Source organism: Plectropomus leopardus, chromosome 17 (genome assembly GCF_026936395.1).
Source record: "Plectropomus leopardus strain MGB_pleo_1.0 chromosome 17, ASM2693639v1, whole genome shotgun sequence".
Classification (NCBI taxonomy): Eukaryota; Metazoa; Chordata; class Actinopteri; order Perciformes; family Serranidae; genus Plectropomus; species Plectropomus leopardus.
Window position 1 is genome coordinate 32,877,580 of NC_142192.1, and position 20,516 is coordinate 32,898,095.

Consider the following 20,516-nt stretch of genomic DNA (forward strand, 5'->3'; position numbering starts at 1 on the left):
GCAGCATCAGTCAGGGGATATAAATTGATGAATTAAATAAATTTCTCTAATGGACACAGAACAGCTGTCTGTCAAAAATACGAATCTTAGGACATAAAGGTATTCGACAAAATGTAATCTGCAAGACCAATTTCAAGTTTTTATTTTTGGTTTTATTTTGAAAAACTAATGAACAGATGACACTTGGATTATGGCACAGTAACAGAAATATAAAATATCCATGGTTTGCAGAAACATACAACGCCAACGTTTTTTTTTCTGGTATTTGTGCTGAAGTATCAAACTCCACTGACACGTCCAATCAGCGGTCAGTTTTAACAACAATGAAGTCCATGTCGTTTTCAGAGGGACGAGATAAACGAGGACAAAATGAGACGACTGAGGGACAGATTCGCGTCTGCTTATGACGCTGCAGCTGAAGGACGTCTGCAGATTCAAGAGGTACGATCACCTGCTGCTCTCGGCTGCACTCGGCTGCTCTCGGCTGCTCTCGGCTGCGCTCGGCTGCTCTCGGCTGCTCTCGGCTGCACTCGACTGCTCTCAGCTGCTCTCGGCTGCTCTCAGCTGCTCTCGGCTGCGCTCGGCTGCACTCGACTGCTCTCAGCTGCTCTCAGCTGCAGACAAATCTGCGTGTTTTCAGACTGTCGGTCCCTGCAGGAGCGACACAGAGCAGTGGGTCCGTGTTTTGATTTTTTTAGAGTTTGGGGAGATTTCGTTCTCAGCTCAGGTCAGAAGCTGCTGACTTTTTTGACATTTTTTTTTGCAATTTTTCTATTGAATTTTTTGGTGACCTAAAACTTGGGGCTTATTTTGGGCGATTTTTTTCTGTAAATCTTCATTATTAGCTCTTTGTTTATGAGACTTTAAGCACCGGGGTCAGACTTCTGTTTTTTATTTTGGCCCGGGAAAGGACATATAACTTTCAATGGCTGTGTCCTATATTTAATTTTTTTAGACTTTTTTCTTTTCTTTAAAATTTACTTACAAAATTTTCTTTTTTTTTTTCATTTTTGGTGAGTTGTTAAAATGTGGGGCATGTTTTTCTTAATTTTTTGCAATTTCTTATTTTTTCTTTTTTTTTTTCAGTTGACGATATATTTTTTTTCTGTCCTCCAGCTGGCCGCCATCATGCTGCCAGAGGAGGAGAACTTCCTGCTTCTGTTTCGCAGAGAGACGCCGCTCGACAACAGCGTGGAGTTCATGAGGGTGAGGGTCAAAGGTCAACGAATGACGGAGGATGCTCAGGGTTTGAATTCAAGAAAAGACACAGAGGACACAATGTTAATTACCAGCTCTTAAACTCTAATTATCATTTTGAACACCAAGATATTAATATGCCTGAGTTATCAACAATTTTACAAAATTTGTCTGAATATTTGGATTAAAATTTTTTTTTTAAATGTTTTTTGTGATCGTACCCAGCAGTGCCTCCATCAGACCGAAACTGCCACATAAGCAATAAAATATCATAAAATATAATTTAACAGGCAAACTTTTAACTTTAGCACTGTTTTGAGAGAGCAGATACGTTTAAAAATCGCAAAATATCGACAGTTTTGGTGAATATTAAAGTGGCTCGGCTCACTCTTCACATCATATTTATTTTATTTTCTGTTCTGTCTTTCAGATCTGGAGAAGTTATGACACGGACAGCAGCGGCTACATCTCAGCCATCGAGCTCAAGGTAACGGCCGAGTTCACCAACCAAAAAAGACAAATTTTAAGCTAATTTCAATTTTAAGCTCAAACTTGGCCTGATTTCTGTCTTTCTTTGTGGCAGGAAGGCAACAAGCCAGAAATAAAAAAGAAATTTGTAAAAAAAAAAAGAAAGAAATGAGCACAAAAATCAAACCTACAACAAACAAATAACTTTAATAATAAATTATAATTGTTTTGTAAAATAATTTTTATTTATAATTATTATTTTTTATTTTTTGTAATATTATTTATTTATAATATTACAAAAAAAAAATCCCTGTTTTTTTTTCCTCTATCCTTTTGAAAAATAATTCTCTGAATCTGCTGATTTCTCGCCTATGCCATTTTGCTGTTGCCTGTTTTGGAGCATTGACCTGGAGCATGTTTGTGCGTCTTTTTTGTCCCTTCAGGGCTTCCTTCAGGACCTCTTCCTCCAGCACAGGAAGTCCGTCAGCCCTGAGAAGCTGCAGGCGTACACGGACACCATGGTAACTCTGCGGAGACATCCGTCCGCTGAGACATCGTCCTCTTGTGGACGGATTAATCTGACTTTGGTGTTTTCGTCCTGCAGATGAAGATGTTTGATAAAAACAGAGACGGACGGCTGGACCTGAACGACCTCGCCAGGTAAAGTTGATCACGTGACGCAGAGGAGAAAGTGGACGATTCCTGCTGAAGAAAATACATCATTTTACTGACGTCTCTGACTCTGATATTGTTTCTTGTCTCAAGAATTTTGGCCCTGAAAGAAAACTTCCTACTGAAGTTTAAGATGGACGTAAGTTTGAAAAGTTTATTAACGAGTTTTCTTCTTTTTTTATTTGAAATTTGAGCTTAATTTCACCTCCCTGTTTCTGTCTGCGGTGAATTCAGTCTGATGCTCAGATGGATCCCAAACATCTGTGCTTTCACTAAATACGTTTCCTATTTGAAAAAGAAAAAAATCACTTCTTTTTCCAATTTCATACTTAAGTTCTTAAAAATGTCATTTTTAAGATAAAATTTGATAGTAACAAACAATGTACAGAAAACGCATATAAGCCACAAAAATGTTCAAACCTAACTCGCTGAAATAATTAAATACATCAATAAACACTGATTGTAAAATAAAAATTAAGGCAAAAACGGGAGGAAAACACCGCAGGAGAGATGGTCAAGATGCGGCAAGAATCAGACGGGCAGATGTGTTTTAGTTCTTTAACGTGATGGCACAAATCTGAAAACTGCATTAAAGTTGTCATCGTGCAGACGCGCTGGGCTTTTTGAGCGTGCACTTTGCAAAAAGTTAGCTTTGTTTTGGTTAAGCACCCGTCCTCAGAAACGTCTGTGCGCGGCACTGAGCGGGTTTGGTTTTTCTGCAGTTGCTCTGAATGTTTTGGGTGAATATTTAAAGGCTGAACTCTGTGCTGGATCATCGGTTTGTTGTGTTTGCTGTCAGGCTTGCAGTCAGGAGGACAGGAAGAGAGACTTTGAGAAGATTTTTGCTCACTATGATGTCGTAAGTTTGACTGTTTGTTTCTGACAGTCCAAAAATAAACCATAAAATAACTCTTGAATTTTAATAAACCTTCGTTGGGCGCGTTCCCGCCCCCCTGAGGACTCTGAGGTTTTGCTGCGTGTCTTTGTGTTTGCAGAGTAAGACGGGCGCGCTGGAGGGTCCTGAGGTGGACGGATTCGTCAAAGACATGATGGAGCTGGTGAAGGTGAAACACGTTTCATCTATCTTCATATATCTGCATACGCAGAGCTGACACGTGCATTTAACCCTTAAAAACCTGAACACATTAGCTTGGTTTCTTCCAAAAAACATGGGAGGAGACAACGAGCAACTTAACAAAGAATGAAAATTTAGCAAGAAAAAAAAAGTTACAAGAAAATGACCTGAAAATCTGAAATCTAAAATTGATTAAAAAGACAATTAAGAATATAGTTTTCCAGGCATTATCCCTATTTCTTTATTGTTTGGGATAATACCTGATTATCTCCCCACAGCTAATTTTCTTTCTTTTATTTTTTTAATTTTATTTTTGGGAACAGGATTTAGCTCTTAGTTTTAGCTGAACAACACTTTATCAGTCGTTTGTTAGTCGACAGAAACAGATTATCAGAGATTGTCAGACTGTCATAGGAGATATTCGATGGATCGTTCTCGACTGAAATGAAATCATGGCTCATCAGATCTGTTTGGTAAATATTAATATCGTTTTCCTTCGATATTTCTTTCAAGTCATTTTCTGTCACTTTTCACTAATTTTATGCAGTTTGCGGCACATTTCTTGTCAAGTTGCTCGTTGCCTTTTCCTCTTTATTTTCACAAGAAACAAGATCAATTCTCTCAGGTCGCAGAATGCTTGTGACCTTTGACCTTTGACCCCGACCCTGTCCTGCAGCCCAGCATCAGCGGCACAGACCTGGACAAGTTCAGGAAAGCCCTGATGGGTCACTGCGACATCAACGGGGACGGAAAGATCCAGAAGAACGAGCTGGCTCTCTGCCTCGGTCTCAAACTCAGCTAACGGACAACATTCACGCGCTCCTCTCGGTCCTCCGTTAACCCTTCGAAACCTGCACCAACATCACTTTTCATGTGCCGTATTAAAGCTATTTAAAATATTTAAAACTTCAGAAACTGAGCATATTGCTTTGATTTCATTTGAAAACAGGAAAAAAAAGCGCCGAGCAACTTTACAAGAACTGTTCTGCAAATTGCAAGAAATGAATAGATTTGGAAAATGATTTTATCAAAGACACTAGGGGAAAATATCCCAAAATATATATTAATATTTATCACAATTATATTTATTTAATCAATTACATATTTACTATTATTTTTAAGCACTTTTGGGGTACTTTTTTTTTTATTTTATTTTTTGGGTAACTTTCTTATACTTATCCAATTTTTTTGGGTCATTTTTTTAGGTCATTTCTTCATGAGCTGCTCACTGAATTTTACCTGTTTTTGAACGACATCAAGCCAATTAGGTAAAGTCTCAAAGGGTTAAATTTGTCATTTCTTTGGCTTTTTTCACTTTTGATGTGAATGTTTTTCTCTTCCGTCCTCACGTCTGGACGTGTGTCCTCCCTCGCTGTCTCACATGTTGGTGTAATTAATATGACGCAGTGCATCTCTATAAATTTATATATTTTTCTGTTTTAAAATTTCTCAGCAGATCTTCAAATAATGTGTTTTGATTGTGAATTTATGCTGCCATGATTTAAATATATTTCAAAAACGATTAGTTGCTGCTTTTTAGGCCTGCATGCTGCTCTTTTGTAATGTGGTGATTTATGATCCGTGTTTGCGTGACTGCAGGTGTGTTTCATCATGTTAATGTGTCTCCTGCCTCTCAGTCCCACTCGGGAGAGACGGAGGACGAGGCGAGGAGGACACGTGAGAAGAGAGGAGCTGAAGGTGCTGGATGAGAATCTCAGCGAAAAACTGCCCAAAATTTCAAAAACAAAAGAATTGCCTACATTTTTTTTAAAGAAAACGTGCCGTCTTTAAAAATCGGCAGTAAAATAAATATAACATACAGCCATTTAAAGTCGTACGCCTTTCCCAGAAGTCCCTCCTCACTGCCTCCCCCTTTTTCCACCACCAGCCCTCTCATAAATAACAAACGGTCCCTAAAAACCACATAAAGCTCCGGATACAGTCACAGGAGGACAGAGGAAACACAAATCAGCACGATGAAAAAGACGCATTATTGTGAAACCAGTAACCTAAATGATCGTCAATAAAATCTGTTAAATCTTTGTCAGCTGTGTCTTTTTTCTCCGACACAAGTTTGCAACAAAAACTGCAGTTTTTTAAAATAAACTGCTGCCTGGAGTTGAAGAAGTCAGTAAAAAAAAATCATCAGCAGTAACATAAAATATGTTTTTTTTTCATCTGGGTAAATAAAACATATTTTGTATATTAACATACAGTGGTTCTATTATTATTTATCTTCTGCATTTTTATTTATTTAGATATTAGCCTTCTTTTTTTTTTACAATATCCTTTATTTTCACATTTTTTTGTCTTTAAATCACCTACAAAAAAGTTCTTACCTCATCAAAAGTGAATAAACAAAATTTGCAACTTAGCTGTGTCTAAATATCATAGTAATATTGAAATATAATATTCAGAAAAATCCTTAAAAACTGAAATACGTCAAGTTGATCTTTAAAAAATCCAGGAAACATAATAATAATAATGATAGTCATTTTTGGAGATACAAGAGAGCAACAAGGTTTCTGTTTGTGTTGTATTTAGCACAAAGTGGAAACCTTAGCTCTTGTCTCTAATAAGGGGACATTTGTCTTTTTTCTCTAATAAGGGGACATTTGTCTCGCAGACAGGTAAAGTTTGTTGGTTGGCTCAAGTGAAATGTGTGAAATCAGCTGAGGTGCAAACACCTGCGCGGGTCGTCAGACATCCAAAGCTGATTTCAATCACTTCATCATCGTGAGCTCTGATTGGTCGATCGGACAGTTTAAGAAGGCCTCAGTCGCTGCTGCAGTCAGGAAGCTGAAACAGAAGTTTCTGCGTTTGGTGGTTTTTTGCAGCGTGCTTTCTGCAGGCTGTTTGGCTCCAAAACAAAAAATGTCTGCTGGATTTTGTGTGAGGTAAGGTCTTTATTTCTGTAGCTTTATTTTTGTATGACTGTGGTTTGCTCACATTATGTTTTTTTTCAGAGTGCTCCTGCTGTCACTGCTGGTTTTCGGGCAGCATGCAGAAGGTAAGAGTTCAGAAACTGTTCAGTTTAGTCTTTTTTTTTTTTTTTTTTTTTCCACCAGACTCACCTTTGAAATGTCTTTGCAGCTCTCAGCTACAGAAGTGGAGGCTCCAATAACATTAAAGCTTACTTTAATTATCCAAGAAGCTTCAAACCTGCTCCCTCTGGTGAAGCGAGCTCTGCTCAGCCTGGAGGGTTTCTGGTGGGATCTGGATCCAGTTTCACTGAAGGTGGTTCGTCTGCAGACCTGAAGCCGGCTGCACAGAGTGAAGGAGGTTACAGCGGTCCTCAGGGTTGGCGAGTAGATGGTTACAGTCCAGAAAGAAGTGTTTCCACTTACAGGCCGCGTCCACCGATCATTCAGAAACCCAGACCAAACCCGCAACCACCTCAGACAAACCCGAGTTCACAGGGTGTCCCCCAGACCAAAGCCGGCATGTGGGAGTTCCCGTTTCTCCAGAACAAAGGAAGTGTTGGGACGGGTGTCTCTTCAAGTCCTGGAATTGACATGCAGTCTCGCCACCAAATTAAGCTAGACTATGTTAACCCATCAAAGCCCAGTTACCCGTCCAAGCCTGTGCCGCAGCCCAGTTACCCGTCCAAGCCTGTGCCGCAGCCCAGTTACCCGTCCAAGCCGGTGCCGCAGCCCAGTTACCCGTCCAAGCCGGTGCCGCAGCCCAGTTACCCGTCCAAGCCGGTGCCGCAGCCCAGTTACCCGTCCAAGCCGGTGCCGCAGCCCAGTTACCCGTCCAAGCGGTGCCGCAGCCCAGTTACTCCGTCCAGGCCTGTGCCGCAGCCCAGTTACCCGTCCAAGCCTGTGCCGCAGCCCAGTTACCCGTCCAAGCCTGTGCCGCAGCCCAGTTACCCGTCCAAGCCTGTGCCGCAGCCCAGTTACCCGTCCAAGCCGGTGCCGCAGCCCAGTTACCCGTCCAAGCCTGTGCCGCAGCCCAGTTACCCGTCCAAGCCTGTGCCGCAGCCCAGTTACCCGTCCAAGCCTGTGCCGCAGCCCAGTTACCCGTCCAAGCCTGTGCCGCAGCCCAGTTACCCGTCCAAGCCTGTGCCGCAGCCCAGTTACCCGTCCAAGCCCCAGCCGCAGCCCAGTTACCCGTCCAAGCCCCAGCCGCAGCCCAGTTACCCGTCCAAGCCTGTGCCGCAGCCCAGTTACCCGTCCAAGCCTGTGCCGCAGCCCAGTTACCCGTCCAAGCCTGTGCCGCAGCCCAGTTACCCGTCCAAGCCTGTGCCGCAGCCCAGTTACCCGTCCAAGCCTGTGCCGCAGCCCAGTTACCGTCCAAGCCTGTGCCGCAGCCCAGTTACCCGTCCAAGCCTGTGCCGCAGCCCAGTTACCCGTCCAAGCCTGTGCCGCAGCCCAGTTACCCGTCCAAGCCTGTGCCGCAGCCCAGTTACCCGTCCAAGCCCCAGCCGCAGCCCAGTTACCCGTCCAAGCCCCAGCCGCAGCCCAGTTACCCGTCCAAGCCCCAGCCGCAGCCCAGTTACCCGTCCAAGCCCCAGCCGCAGCCCAGTTACCCGTCCAAGCCCCAGCCGCAGCCCAGTTACCCGTCCAAGCCCCAGCCGCAGCCCAGTTACCCGTCCAAGCCCCAGCCGCAGCCCAGTTACCCGTCAAGCCCCAGCCGCAGCCCAGTTACCCGTCCAAGCCCCAGCCGCAGCCCAGTTACCCGTCCAAGCCCCAGCCGCAGCCCAGTTACCCGTCCAAGCCCCAGCCGCAGCCCAGTTACCCGTCCAAGCCCCAGCCGCAGCCCAGTTACCCGTCCAGGTCTTGGGTTCCTCAAAGCAAAGCTGCCATGTGGGACTTTCCTGGTATCGTCTCTGATTCTCGGCCCACTGACTCAGTGAATGTTTATCCACGAAGTTCAAGACGTATTCCAGCTTTGTCCTCGTACCATCCCAGCTGGAAGCAGCCGCTGGTCCCAGTGTACAGAAATCACTGACACCGACCGGTGAGTTGATTCAAGCGTTTTAACTCCTTTGGTGCTTTTGGTTTTCTTGCTAAAGTGAGGGTGAAGGACTTCTGTTTAAAATGGCTTTGTAATGGTTTGTAGTCTTTGCTGAAGCGTACATGAATGCGTCACAGACTTTGTTTCTGTTCTCAGGTTCCTGACCTTCTGGAAGTCCGTCTCAACTTTCAATGTGAAATTCAATAAAAGTCTTTGAGCTTCATTCTGTCACTTCGATCTCTTGACTTCAGCTGTTTGACTTTGCTCATTTTCATTTCTCATTTTTTGTGCACTGACCTGTGTTGTATCTGCTCAGATGCTAAATTAAACTCTAGGACAGAAGTTATTAACAATTAACCCTTTGGAGCCTGAGAAATGTTTACTCATACTCCCTGCTGCCTTTTCAATGTTTTTAAAATAACTTAACAAATGGCCTCAACATAGGCCTAAAAAATGTTAAACAAGTTAAGAGAATTTAACAAAAGGAAACCTAGAATTGGTGCACATTTAAAATTCATTTCTTAAAAAAAAAAAAGAATTAAAGCCAGTGAAGGCATCTGCATTCAAAGGGTTAAAAGTTGCTCACTTGGTGTACTAAAACTGCTTTAATGTCAAACTTGAGCTGTAATAGAGTTGTGGTTTGCAGAAATGTACTATACCAACATTTTCTTAAAACATCTTGATTTTATAGAATATAAGACACAAAATGCACAGACAACAGCAAAAAACAAACTCAATCAAATCAGAGGGAGGAAGAAAAAAATTACAAAAAACAATGTTTTCTGCTGGTGACTGAGCTGATTTCTTAAACTTTTTTCTTCATGCTGTTTCTTTGCTGTGTCTTTTTGATGTGACTGTGATAAAAATCAAGACTCGGGTGATGTCAAAAGCCTCATGAGACTCCTAAAAACCTTCTGAAGTGGATTTATCACCATGTGGATCATGAGTCTCCAGCTCCTCGTCTCTCCTCCTCCTCTGATTGCTGTTATTAGTTTAGTCTTCTCCTGTTTGGGGAGATAATGACAGTCAGCTGTGTGTGTGTGTGTGTGCTGCTCCCTGTCATTAAGCAGTGACTGTGTGTGGTTAAAATGACACTCTGCAGCTCTGCCTGTTTGAGGCTCTGCCAGCTTCACCATCTGATCCCAGATCAGCCTCCAGTAAACCGTCGCCCCCCCCCCGGCCCCCGTCCAGCCTGCAGCGCTGCAGTGAGGGGCCAAAAGTCTGCAGGTTTTCCCTCGGCCTACCTCTAAAACTTTTCAGAGCTGCTTCTGTCTTTAAGTTTCAAAGATTTTAACAAATATTTTATTTGTTACATTTTGGTAGAAAAATTATTCATTTAAAGTTTGCTTTAATTTGGTGGGGCTGATTGTTTAACCACCAAAAACTAGTAAGTCTAAGAAAATTACCTGAAAATTACTAAAAATAAATCAAATTAAAAATTTAGAAAATTAAAAAACATTGACCTGGAAAAGATTAAAAATAATGTAACATAATTCAAAATTAATTCCCCGTGTATTTAAAAATTTTCTAAATCTACTAAATTCTTGCAATTTGTGACACATTTCTTACCAAGTTGCTCTTAGCTGTTTTTGAAAGAAATCCTCCCACCAACTTACCCAAGGTTCAAAGGTGTGAAAGGTGTATGAAAGCAGCTCAAGAAAACTGTCGTCCCAGCTTTCAAAGGGTTAAATCAATATGGGTATATTTGGCCTCTAAAAGAGAAAGATGTAAAGTAGTGTCAGTCTCAAATGTGCGAGTTTTGAATGTAAATATTCAATAAAAATACAACAGATAAATAACATTCTTAATATCATTAATATTATTATTATTAATAATAATATTAATATACACGAAATAAAATAAAATACATACTGTAGAGAATGAGCAGATTTTACAAACAAAGACTACAACTCCCATCAGCTCATGATTTAATTTAATTACTTTTATACTTAAATAGTTAAATAGTTGTGATGTCTGTTTTTTGTAGGTTTTTTAGGCTCTTGTTGAATGTGGACACTCACCTGTTGGTGTGTCACTGGACTGCAAACTACTTTTTCATCTATTACTGTTACAGTTCAGTGAAATACTCACTAGGTGGCGATGTAGTTTTAAATATCTGAGCTGACAGCAAAGACTAGGACTCACCCAGCCTGTAGAAATAATAATAATAATAATAATAATAATAATAATAATGTAACAATAATACATTGCAATTATACAAATATTGTTATAAATCAACAAGTCAGTTAAGAATTAATTTAAAAAATGTATCTGGTTTCCATCTCTTGTTTTTGTTGTTGTGTCCCAATTGTTATATTTCTTGTTTTAGAAAATTTAAAGATATGCCGTTATATTATTCTTATTAATTTTATTTTTCCCCATCAATTAATTTAAGTGGTCTTTTCTTTTCCGAAGTATATATATATTTAATACCATTGGTGTTGTTTTTTAATTTATTTTGGTCCTTTTCTATCTTAGATTTTGTTGTTGTTGGTGTTATTATTGTTGTTGTTAATGATAATAATAATAATAATAATAATAATAATAATAATAATAATAATAATAATAATAATAATAATAATAATAATATCATGACCATCAAAAGTGGTCTTGTCTTTTTGCGTTTTAAGGATAATGTATTTATTTTTGTCCATGGCTTTATTTTTTATTTTATCTTATTTTCTAATGATTTTTTTCCATTAGCAAAAAACAAAAAAAAACGCTTCCTCAGCTGAGGGCGGGGCCAGGCGGACGCGCGTTCCCGTCTCTCCCAGCGCGCCTCCGTGCAGCGTCTGTGTTTGAGCAGAGCTCGTGCAGCAGCGGCTCGAGCAGCACCCGTGTGTCAACTTGTCTTGGTGTTTCCTGTTGTCCTCCAACATGAGCGTCCTCCCGCAAACATCATGGGACCTGTCCGCCCCGAGAGCTCAGTGACCCCGGGCTCTGCCGCCGTCTGTGTCCGCCTCCTGCGCACCTTTAGCCGGGGAAACCCCGCAGCCTCACCCCGAGCCTGAGCTCCAGCAGCACCGAGACGCCTCACCTGCTCCTCCCGTGAACTGATCCGCTTCCTGCCGCCTCCTGCATGGACTCCTGCCGCTCCCACTGACCCGCTGGTTTCCGCTCAACAGCTGAAGATGGAGGCGGTGATGGACAGGGAGTGCAGCGCGCTGGGGGGACTTTTCCAGACCGTCATCGGAGACATGAAGGTAAGAGGACCGACATTTATCACCTGGAGACACTCTGCTCATCCTGTTGCTTCAAACACAAAGAAGACATTTTGTCTCATTTTCTGTCATTACGTATCTTTGCAAATAGTGGAGGGGGGACAGGAGGGGAAGGGGGACAGGATGGCAGGAGGACAGGAGGACAGGAGGGGGGGACTAAGGTGGGTGTGTTCAGGTCTTTTATGTTCAGCCTGCAGCTTCATGCAAAAAAATAAGACGCCAGCATGTAAAACTGCAGACAGAGACAGACAGACTGCTGGAGACACAGAGATGCACAGAGACATGCAGACTGCTGGAGACACAGAGACTGCAGATTGCTGAAGACACAGAGATGCACAGAGACAAACAGACTGCTGGAGACACAGAGACTGCAGACTGCTGGAGACACAGAGATGCAGAGAGACAGACAGAGGCACTCAGAGACTCACAGAGACAGACAGACTGTTGGAGAGACAGAGACACACAGAGACATACAGACTGCTGGAGACACAGAAACATGGAAAGAGACATACAGAGACAATTGGAGACTCACCGACTGCTGGAGACACAGATAAATAAAGACTGCTAAGACACAGAGACAGAGACAGATACAGACAGGCTGCTTAGACACAGAGACACACATAGACAGAGACAGACATATTGCCGAGACACACAGGGACAAACAGAGAGACACAGAGAAGGAGACAGAGACACTGATAATAGTTTGTTAAAGCACCAATAGTTAGTAATACTACAATATTGTCCCAACACATCGTGGTATTTAGTCAAACCTGTTGTAATGTTAGATTTTGTCTGAATCACTCAGCCCTGTTTTAATCTTTAAAGACATGAGGACATGCTGGTGTGTCCCAATGCACAGACACATCAGTTTAATATCAGATGATACATGATGATATTTTGGACTTTTTGTCTATGTCAGATTCAGTGTCTCTCCAGTGTTTGTCCACACGTCTTATTCACTTTGGGTCAGTTAGTTGTTTCAGTGGCTGGTGGACGTCCACAGTTTTTGATTGTTTCTTGCGTCCAAAGGCCACAAGATTTTGGGCTGATTGTTTTAGTTTTCACCTAAATTTCTACGCCTTTTCACCAAAATTAGTGCATGTACGCAGATTTTTTAAACGCGGGTGAATCTGCTAAATATGTCCTTTCCCTTTGCCAGTAGAGCAGAGCTGTGCACACGGCTCTGCACCAGACCAGTGTGTCTTTCTGTGTGTGCATGCGTGTGTGTTCGGAGGATTCTTCTTTTTAAAATCTCTCCTCAAACTTGGTGCAGACTATTTCGAATTAACGTTTGAGCAGTTTGGGTAAAGATGGATGTCAGTTTGTGTCAACAGGTCATCACGTTTCGCTGTTTAACGGGACTAAAATTTGCACGTTCACCCAGGCGTTGTGTTTCAGTTAACCGTTTTAAAGGGTTAACAACAGTCGGTGGAGAAACATCAGGGGTCTTATTTTGGTCTTTGTTTGCTGACTGACGCGTCTAAATGAAATGAGACGCGGCTGCCTGATGTCCGAGCGACCTGTGTGGGCGGAGAGACGTCTCCGTGTCTCTGTGTCTCTGCCGAGGACACTCCAGTCTGCTGCTGGTAACTGTCTTCAAACGCTTACGCTGTCTCTCTCACACATTATTAGTATTTTCTTCTTTCATTGAGTTGATTTTTTAAAAAAAATATTAGTCACATAGAAAGCAATGAGCAATAACAAGAGCACAGAATTAACAAAACGGAAACAAACAAGAACCTGAAAAAGTGCTAAAAAATTACATTTCAAGTTCTTTTTTTAAAAGCAATCTTAGTCCTAACCATGAATATCAAATATTCATTAATTATAGGAATTTTATCCTTTAAATGTCAGGTTTTTGTCATGATGCCACTGTGTTTTTAGAAGGAAAAAATCCAAAAATTATTTTCAATATACTTAAAATCTTTCACAAACATGGGAAGACAGCAATTAGCAATTATTTAAGAAAAAAGATAAGTACAAGAAATTAACAAAAGAAATGGAACAGAAACGAGCGATGTCTGCCACATGCATGAACACAGCAAAATTATAAAAAAGAAGAATGAAAAGCACTCAAAATGCACCAAACAGTCCCCGAGGGGTTAAAACCTTTAAGCTGTAAAGAAAACCTTTATTTTAAGTGTATTTACTTATACATTACTTTTCAATGCTTTTATACATTGAATATGATAAAATACAGCTACTTTATACTAAAATACAGTAAATATCAGATACTGTTTTCAAGCCAGTTTGCTCACGTTTCAAACCATTAAAATAATCATCTTGTTGCTTAATCTGTAGTTACTTTCACAGTTGTCCTAAAATCCCAGAAACATGTTCAGAGCTGCTGTAACTGTCCCCTGACCTCCTGTCCCCTGACCTCCTGTCCCCTGACCTCCTGTCCCCTCAGCAGGTCCAGTGTCCCCGCTGTGTGTTGTGTCGGACTCAGCAGGGGTTAATGATGCCGTTAAATGAGCCAAAATGAATCATAATTCCAGACTGACTGATTGAAATGTTATTTTTTGACAGTCTGACACTTGACGCTCTGCATGTTAAATATCTCAGACATTTAACGTGTAAATTTTTAGGTTTTTTGAACACAAATGTCTCAAACCTGCTCTGAAACCAGCAGCTTCCAGCTAACAATGAGTCTGTAGATAAAAAGTGACGGACGTGAGGCGACATGGGACGATTCCCCAGAACAGACGTGAGACGTCCTTCCTGTGAGAGGACGCAGGGGGACAGGAAGCAGAGCGTGGACGCGGGGGGGTGGGGGGCAGGAAGCAGAGCGTGGACGCAGGGGGGGCAGGAAGTAGAGCGTGCTGTGATGTATTGTGAGGGACATCTGTGAGAACTGCTGTGATGGTGACTTAAAAGAAAACTGTTGAAGCTTTTTAACCTTGTCATTGTGTGTGTGTGTGTGTGCGTGTGTGTGTGTGTGTGTGTGTGTGTGTGTGTGCGTGCGTGCGTGCGTGCGTGCGTGCGTGCGTGCGTGCGTGTGTGGTTTAAAGTAATGCCGCTGAGTGTATTAGCTGAATGCTAATCACCATTTATCTTTGGCTGAGCCGTCGTCTTAATCACCTCTGAGCTAAAATAATCCTGCTCTGTTTTCGGCGGGCTGCTGTGTATCAGCGCGGGGATCGTCATGGAAACATCACGGACGGGGCTGCTGCGGCGGCTCCGGAGCCAAATGGGTCACTCTGTGTGGTTTGTTTTTGGCTGTTTATCGGCTCCGACTCTGCGCCGACATCAGTCTCTCTGTGTTTACTGTGTGATGTCAACTTTAAACAGCTGGAATCCACTGATGGGACGTTTTTATGGCAAATGGAAACGTCCTAAAATCCCAGAAATGTCCTAAAATCCCAGAAATGTCCTAAAATCCCAGAAATGTCCTAAAATCCCAGAAATGTCCTAAAATCCCAGAAATGTCCTAAAATCCCAGAAATGTCCTAAAACCCTACAAATGTCCAAAAATACTAGCAACCTCCAAAAATCCGAGAAATGTCCCCAAGTCCTAGAAATTTCCCAAAACCCTTGAAGCGTCTTTAAATTCTAGAAATGTCCTAAAATCCTAGAAATATTCTGAGATCCTAGAAATGTCTTATTATCCCAAATGCATCCTAAAATCCTAGAAATGTTTAAAAATTCTAAAAATTTCCACAAATCCTAGCAAGGTCCTGAAATACTAAATATGTCCTGAAGTCCTCAAAGTGTCCATAAAGTCCTAAAATCCTAGAAATGTCCCGAAATCCTTGAAGCATCCTCAAATTCTAGAAATGTCCTCAAATCCTAGAAACATCCTAAAATCATAGATATATTCTGAAATCCCAGAAATGTCCTGAAATCCTGGAAGTGTCCTTAAGTCCTAGAAATGTCTTAAATTCCCTGAAATATTCTAAAATCGCTGAAATATTCTGGAATCCCAGAAACTTCCCAAAATCCTAGAAATGCCCATAAATCCTTGAATGCACTCGGCCACTACAATAAATAACAATGAGTCCCTCACAGTCCTAGATTTTCTGAAATGGTCCAAACTTCCTCAACATGTTCATGTAGAGTTTTGAAGGGATCGTTATTATCATTATTATCATTTTGAAAAATAAGATACATTTACGAGGATATTGCTGCGTGAGGCTTGTTGTACTTGTGAAACAGGGAGGTGTTTATAGGCAGAATTATTGTCATTGTCGTGTGGAAATGTAGAAATGAGAAATAACAAAATCGATTCTCATAGTGAAACAACAGTTTCCCTTCACACAGTCAAAGATGCTGAGCGTCGTGTCGACGTAGCCGAGAGGTTTTAGGACTAACCGTCTCCGGTCTGAGTCCACCTGAGGACCTTCAGAGACGCTCCCCTCGACGCTGGAGGAAGATAAAGTGTGATAGAGACATTCAGTGGTCTCCTGGGGTTTTCTGCGGGCAGATAAAACAGTGAGCTGAAGTGTGAGGATCAGATTTGTGTTGTTATCTGAGCGGATCAGAGATAAAGAAGAAACAAACGGGAGATTTCTCCGTTTAAATCCCGCGCAGTCGCTCACAGAGCCGAGCAAACACGGCCGAGGATTCCTCAAGGACCTGCGGCCTGCTGCTGCCTCCGGTTGTTGCCACGGCGACAATTTATGTCCTCGGTGACTGATTGATGCAGCGGCCCTGCCCTCGCCTCGCCTCGCCTCGCCGCGGTGTGTGTTCGACAGAGAGAGAGAGAGAGTGTGTAATGAGATGTGGGTATAAATGTAGAGGGTAGCAGAGAGGGAGTGATGAATGAGTAATAAAGGGCAGAGGATGAAACGACAGCATGAGAAAAATGAATCTGTGTGTGTGTGTGTGCACACGTGTGTGTGCAAGAGAAAAAGAAGAACAAATATATGCATATTGAATATGAAAGAGAGAAACAAAGAAAGCAAAATGTGACACAGAAAGTGTGTGTGTGTGTGTGTGTGCGCGCGAGTGTGTATGTGTTTGGGTGAGGATGTATGCACGTGTGACCCTCCCCTCCCCGAGATATCCCTCTCTGTGTGAAGCTCCTCTGCAGCTGCAGCACCAGCAGCAGCGTAACCATAGCAACGGTAGCCAGGCGACGACGCCGAGCATCACTCTCACAAAAACAGAGCAAGGCTGAACACGCCCGGCCCGGCCCGGCCCGGCCCGGCTGAGATGTGTTTTTGTTTTGAGTTAGAGATGATGACAAAAAGCCACGCCCACAACGTGCAGCTTCCTACGGGAACGTTTATCCGAAATTATTTCTCTCATAACGGTCCCTCGAAAAGCCTGAAATTAGAGCGTGGTGATATGGCTTCAAAATAAAATCCCAGTATTTTAAGGCTATATCGTAGGCTATGTACTTGTATTTTTTGGGGGGGCAGAACGGTGATAGTAAACACTGTCATTGAAAATATAATTTGTCAGTGAAAACAAAACCTGAACTGAAAAAAGGTTGAAAACATTTTTATTTGAAAAAGTTGTATCGGCACTGAAATAAAGATTTGGCACCGAAGAAAATTAAACCAAAAAAATAAAACATAGTCTTAAAAATACAGTTTTCTTTTTTATCTGGTTCATTTTGTTATTTTATGAATTCTGAGAGTTTTTCCATTTAAATCTTCGTGTTTTTTCTTCATGTCTGTGTTTTTTCAGTGACACAGACGCAGCGCCGGGTTTCCAGCTCGCTATGTTTTATCCGTTTTATTTTTCAGTGTAACTTTCTTCAGCGCCAAATCTTCATTTTAGTGCAACCTTTTTAAATACAAATATATCAACGTCAGTGTTTCATTTTTCAGTGCAGGTTTTGTTTTTTTCGATGACAAATCATATTTTCAGTGTTTACTGTCACTGTTCTGGCCCCTTTAAACTAATATTAACTACTAAAATACAAAATTACTGAATGAACTGCTTTCACAGTAAAGTTACTGCCAATAAATCATTTCTGCTAAAATCCCCCAAAATCCGACATACTGGAGCTTTAACACGTTCTTTAACATAAAAAGCAGTACGATGTTAGCAGACAGTTAAAAGTTACATGGATATCCAAATATTTTTTAGAGATACGGAGTACCACTAATGTAAAAAAAAATCTAAGTACATGTAGAAATAAAAAAATACCATAAAACACCTGCGGATATTTGAAGTATACGGGACTCTGTCCAAAATGTGAGGGACAAAAATGTTTTCACACTCGAGACGTGAAAGTTGTTTTTTTTAAAGTGCGTTTTAATTTCAGTATTTTTGTAGTATTTTTTTAAATGAAGTATTTGATTTGAGTTTTAAGTTCTGAGTCTGAGTGAAGAAGCCTCACATGTTTCACTGCAGTAAAAAAAAGCCCCACCCACCCAAAAAACCTTCAGGGGACTCCCGCTGACATTAGGAGCGTACCCCAGATCCTCCACTCTGTGTGTGTGTGTGTGTGTGTGTGTGTGTGTGTGTGTGTGTGTTTTTTTGAGTGCCGCACTGCAGTGCTCGGCTCGCTCTGTGTTTCTGTCTCCCGTTAAACGTGTCACTGAACCCAAACTGTATTAGCGTGCCCGGGGGGGCGCTCGTTTTTGGCTTCCTGTGGACGTGCGGGGGGGCGGGGCGTATGGATCGGGGTATTGATCCGTCTCCTCGCTGTCTGCTGGCTCAGAGCTGCAGCGCACGCTCACGATGTGAATCTGAGGATCTGTGAACTCTTTATGATGTTTATATTTAAAACCGTGTTTATCCTTGAAAAGTCTTGAAAGGCATTGAATTAATTAATTTAAAAATAAGGCCTTAATTGGTATTAATTTGACTTAAATTCATCTTTCAAAATTATTTAACCCTTTGAAATCTGGGCAAATTGGCTTGATTTAAAAAAAAAAAAAAAAGGGTAGAAGGCCGTGAGAAATTTAGGAAGAAATCAGCAGCCGTGATCTAAACTACGTTAGTGTGCGTGTGCTGGAAACGAATCAGAGGCTGACGGACGCGATCGGGCGTCTGATCGCAGCGACACACTGACCTGATAGATTCCTCTCAAACTGACCTCATCAAAGGCTGTTTACTTTTTCTTTTGTTTCCTCTTTTTGTTTTGTCTTTTTTACATTTATTAATTTTTAGTTTTTTTATTTCTCCCTTTTTTCTACTTTAGTTCTTGTCAAATTATCATTGTTACTATTATTATTGTTATTGTTGTTGCTATTATTTTGTGTATGTTATTTATTTTATTTATTTATTTGTAGGTATGCCTTCATCATGTGTTTGAGTATGTGGAGAACTTTGTGCTGTAGTATTTAAAATCAATGAAATCTATTTTTTTTTTTAAAAAAAGAAGCTGTTATATGTATTCTTGAAGCTTATTTTATGTATTCTATTTTTAGGAACTATTGTCTGACATTATTTTGTATTTTGAGCCACGTCTGAGACAGTTTTCTGTCACGATAGATGAAATTTTCAGAACCTGAATCGAAGAACTTGGAACATGGATATCACAATATTTTGGATAGAGTGTAAAAAAAATGAAAATGCATAAGAGCAGGTTTGATTCTTAAACTTAATCTTGAACACTGAATTTAAATAAAACCAAATTTATATTTTTTTGGAACTGTTAAACTAACCCAAAGAAAAAACTCTCAATAAATAAGGTAGAATTTTATTTTATTTTATTATTAATTTTAATTAGTGGGTACTGGTCTCTTAAATGCACAATAAAATCTAAGCTATCATCATCATTATTATTATATTCCATAATAATAATAAGAGTCCACATTTCTGTGTTCACTGCAGGTTTACGTGTACATTTCTATTATTCTGATGATTTCTTGTCTTTTCTCTTCAGGGCAGTTACCCTGTGTGGGACGACTTCATCAGCAAGGCCAGCAAGCTTCAGTCACAGCTTAGGTAATACGCACGTACACGCACGCACGCACGCACGCACGCACGCCCGCACGCACGCACGCACACACGCACACACACACATAGCAACAGTTTTTCAACACCATGATCCCGTCTGCTGAGTCACGACTTTTCTACGATAGACTGGCACTTATCAGCATCGGGAAAAGTTGTTTGGGACTTGGACTGAATGCAGCGAACCGTGAAAAGGTCCCCACCCACGGTACACGCCAACGAGCTGGTCGGACCAGAGGGGAGAAACGAAACTGAAAGTGCCGGACTGTAGGAGGGAAGGAGTCGGTATCACGGTGAGGCTGATCTGACTCGGAGCGGAGCTGCTCCTCGAATGAGCCTTCCTCTGTCTGCTGTCTGATCGCAGGAGAGTGAAGTGGGTGAGATGTGATTTTGGATCACTCAGCAGCGGGAGATCTGGGACTGCTCTGCGCACGTCTTCACAGAGACACGGTTAACCCCTGACATCCCGGATCGAGCTGTTGCACTGGACGGACGGACCTTGTTGGGAGCCATTTGGATACAAGACTCTGATGCAAATTCAGAAAACGCGCAGCAGGAATTAAACGATGCCCTCAGCAGCGACATCACCGAGCAACCGGATCGACTCTTCATAGCAGCCGCTGATTTTAGTCAACTCCACCTTCAGCTCCAAAGATCAAGAGTAATTTTGTTTTTTAAACTTTGTTAAAAAAATGACCAATAAATCTACCTTCCACCTTCTCTTCTTCTTCTTCAGACATTTTCTGACACACATAAATGCCGCCGTACCGAGGCCTTGATTTAAGGTTGTTTACATTTTGCTCTTACCACAGAAGCGGAGCAGACGGATGACGCACGCTGCCGACGTTTTGTTGGTGTGTGTTGACATCATGGACGTACGTCGTAACCTGCGATAAAGTAGCTCAGTGATTCAGAAGCCCAGCGAGCAAATTTTAGTTTTAAAAACAGTCTGAGAACAGTACAGTGCAACCTATGCAACGTTTTAGTAACGTTTTCAGTGGCAAGTTTTCTTTAAGTTCCCAGAACGTTCTTCTTGAAGTTTAGGTAACATTCTCTGTAAACATAAA

The 20,516-nt window shown here is 41.7% G+C and overlaps 2 protein-coding genes and 1 pseudogene across 4 annotated transcripts in view; all 3 read left to right on the top strand.

Moving 5' to 3' along the window:
- The window catches only part of LOC121966372 (secretagogin-like), a 7,054-nt gene extending 1,606 nt beyond the window's left edge, over positions 1 to 5,448 (top strand). Inside the window, exons 3-11 of the mRNA XM_088090851.1 lie at positions 346 to 441; positions 1,117 to 1,206; positions 1,628 to 1,684; positions 2,109 to 2,186; positions 2,270 to 2,325; positions 2,431 to 2,476; positions 3,137 to 3,196; positions 3,333 to 3,401; positions 4,089 to 5,448. Coding sequence (XP_087946977.1) covers positions 346 to 441; positions 1,117 to 1,206; positions 1,628 to 1,684; positions 2,109 to 2,186; positions 2,270 to 2,325; positions 2,431 to 2,476; positions 3,137 to 3,196; positions 3,333 to 3,401; positions 4,089 to 4,214 — 678 coding nt within the window. The 3' untranslated portion in view covers positions 4,215 to 5,448. The remainder of the gene's footprint in view (positions 1 to 345; positions 442 to 1,116; positions 1,207 to 1,627; positions 1,685 to 2,108; positions 2,187 to 2,269; positions 2,326 to 2,430; positions 2,477 to 3,136; positions 3,197 to 3,332; positions 3,402 to 4,088) is intronic.
- Positions 5,449 to 6,161: 713 nt separating this feature from the next.
- LOC121966516 (uncharacterized) lies at positions 6,162 to 8,594 on the top strand (annotated as a pseudogene). The gene is made up of 5 exons (XR_015779570.1): positions 6,162 to 6,309; positions 6,379 to 6,422; positions 6,506 to 7,172; positions 7,203 to 8,374; positions 8,528 to 8,594. The product of XR_015779570.1 is annotated as an uncharacterized LOC121966516 (transcript).
- Positions 8,595 to 11,144: 2,550 nt separating this feature from the next.
- The window catches only part of LOC121967023 (protein MTSS 1-like), a 78,159-nt gene continuing 68,787 nt past the window's right edge, over positions 11,145 to 20,516 (top strand). For both annotated transcript variants that reach the window (XM_088090862.1, XM_088090863.1), the window contains exons 1-2: positions 11,145 to 11,574; positions 19,379 to 19,440. In XM_088090862.1, the coding sequence (XP_087946988.1) occupies positions 11,503 to 11,574; positions 19,379 to 19,440 (134 nt within the window). In that variant the 5' untranslated portion in view covers positions 11,145 to 11,502. The remainder of the gene's footprint in view (positions 11,575 to 19,378; positions 19,441 to 20,516) is intronic.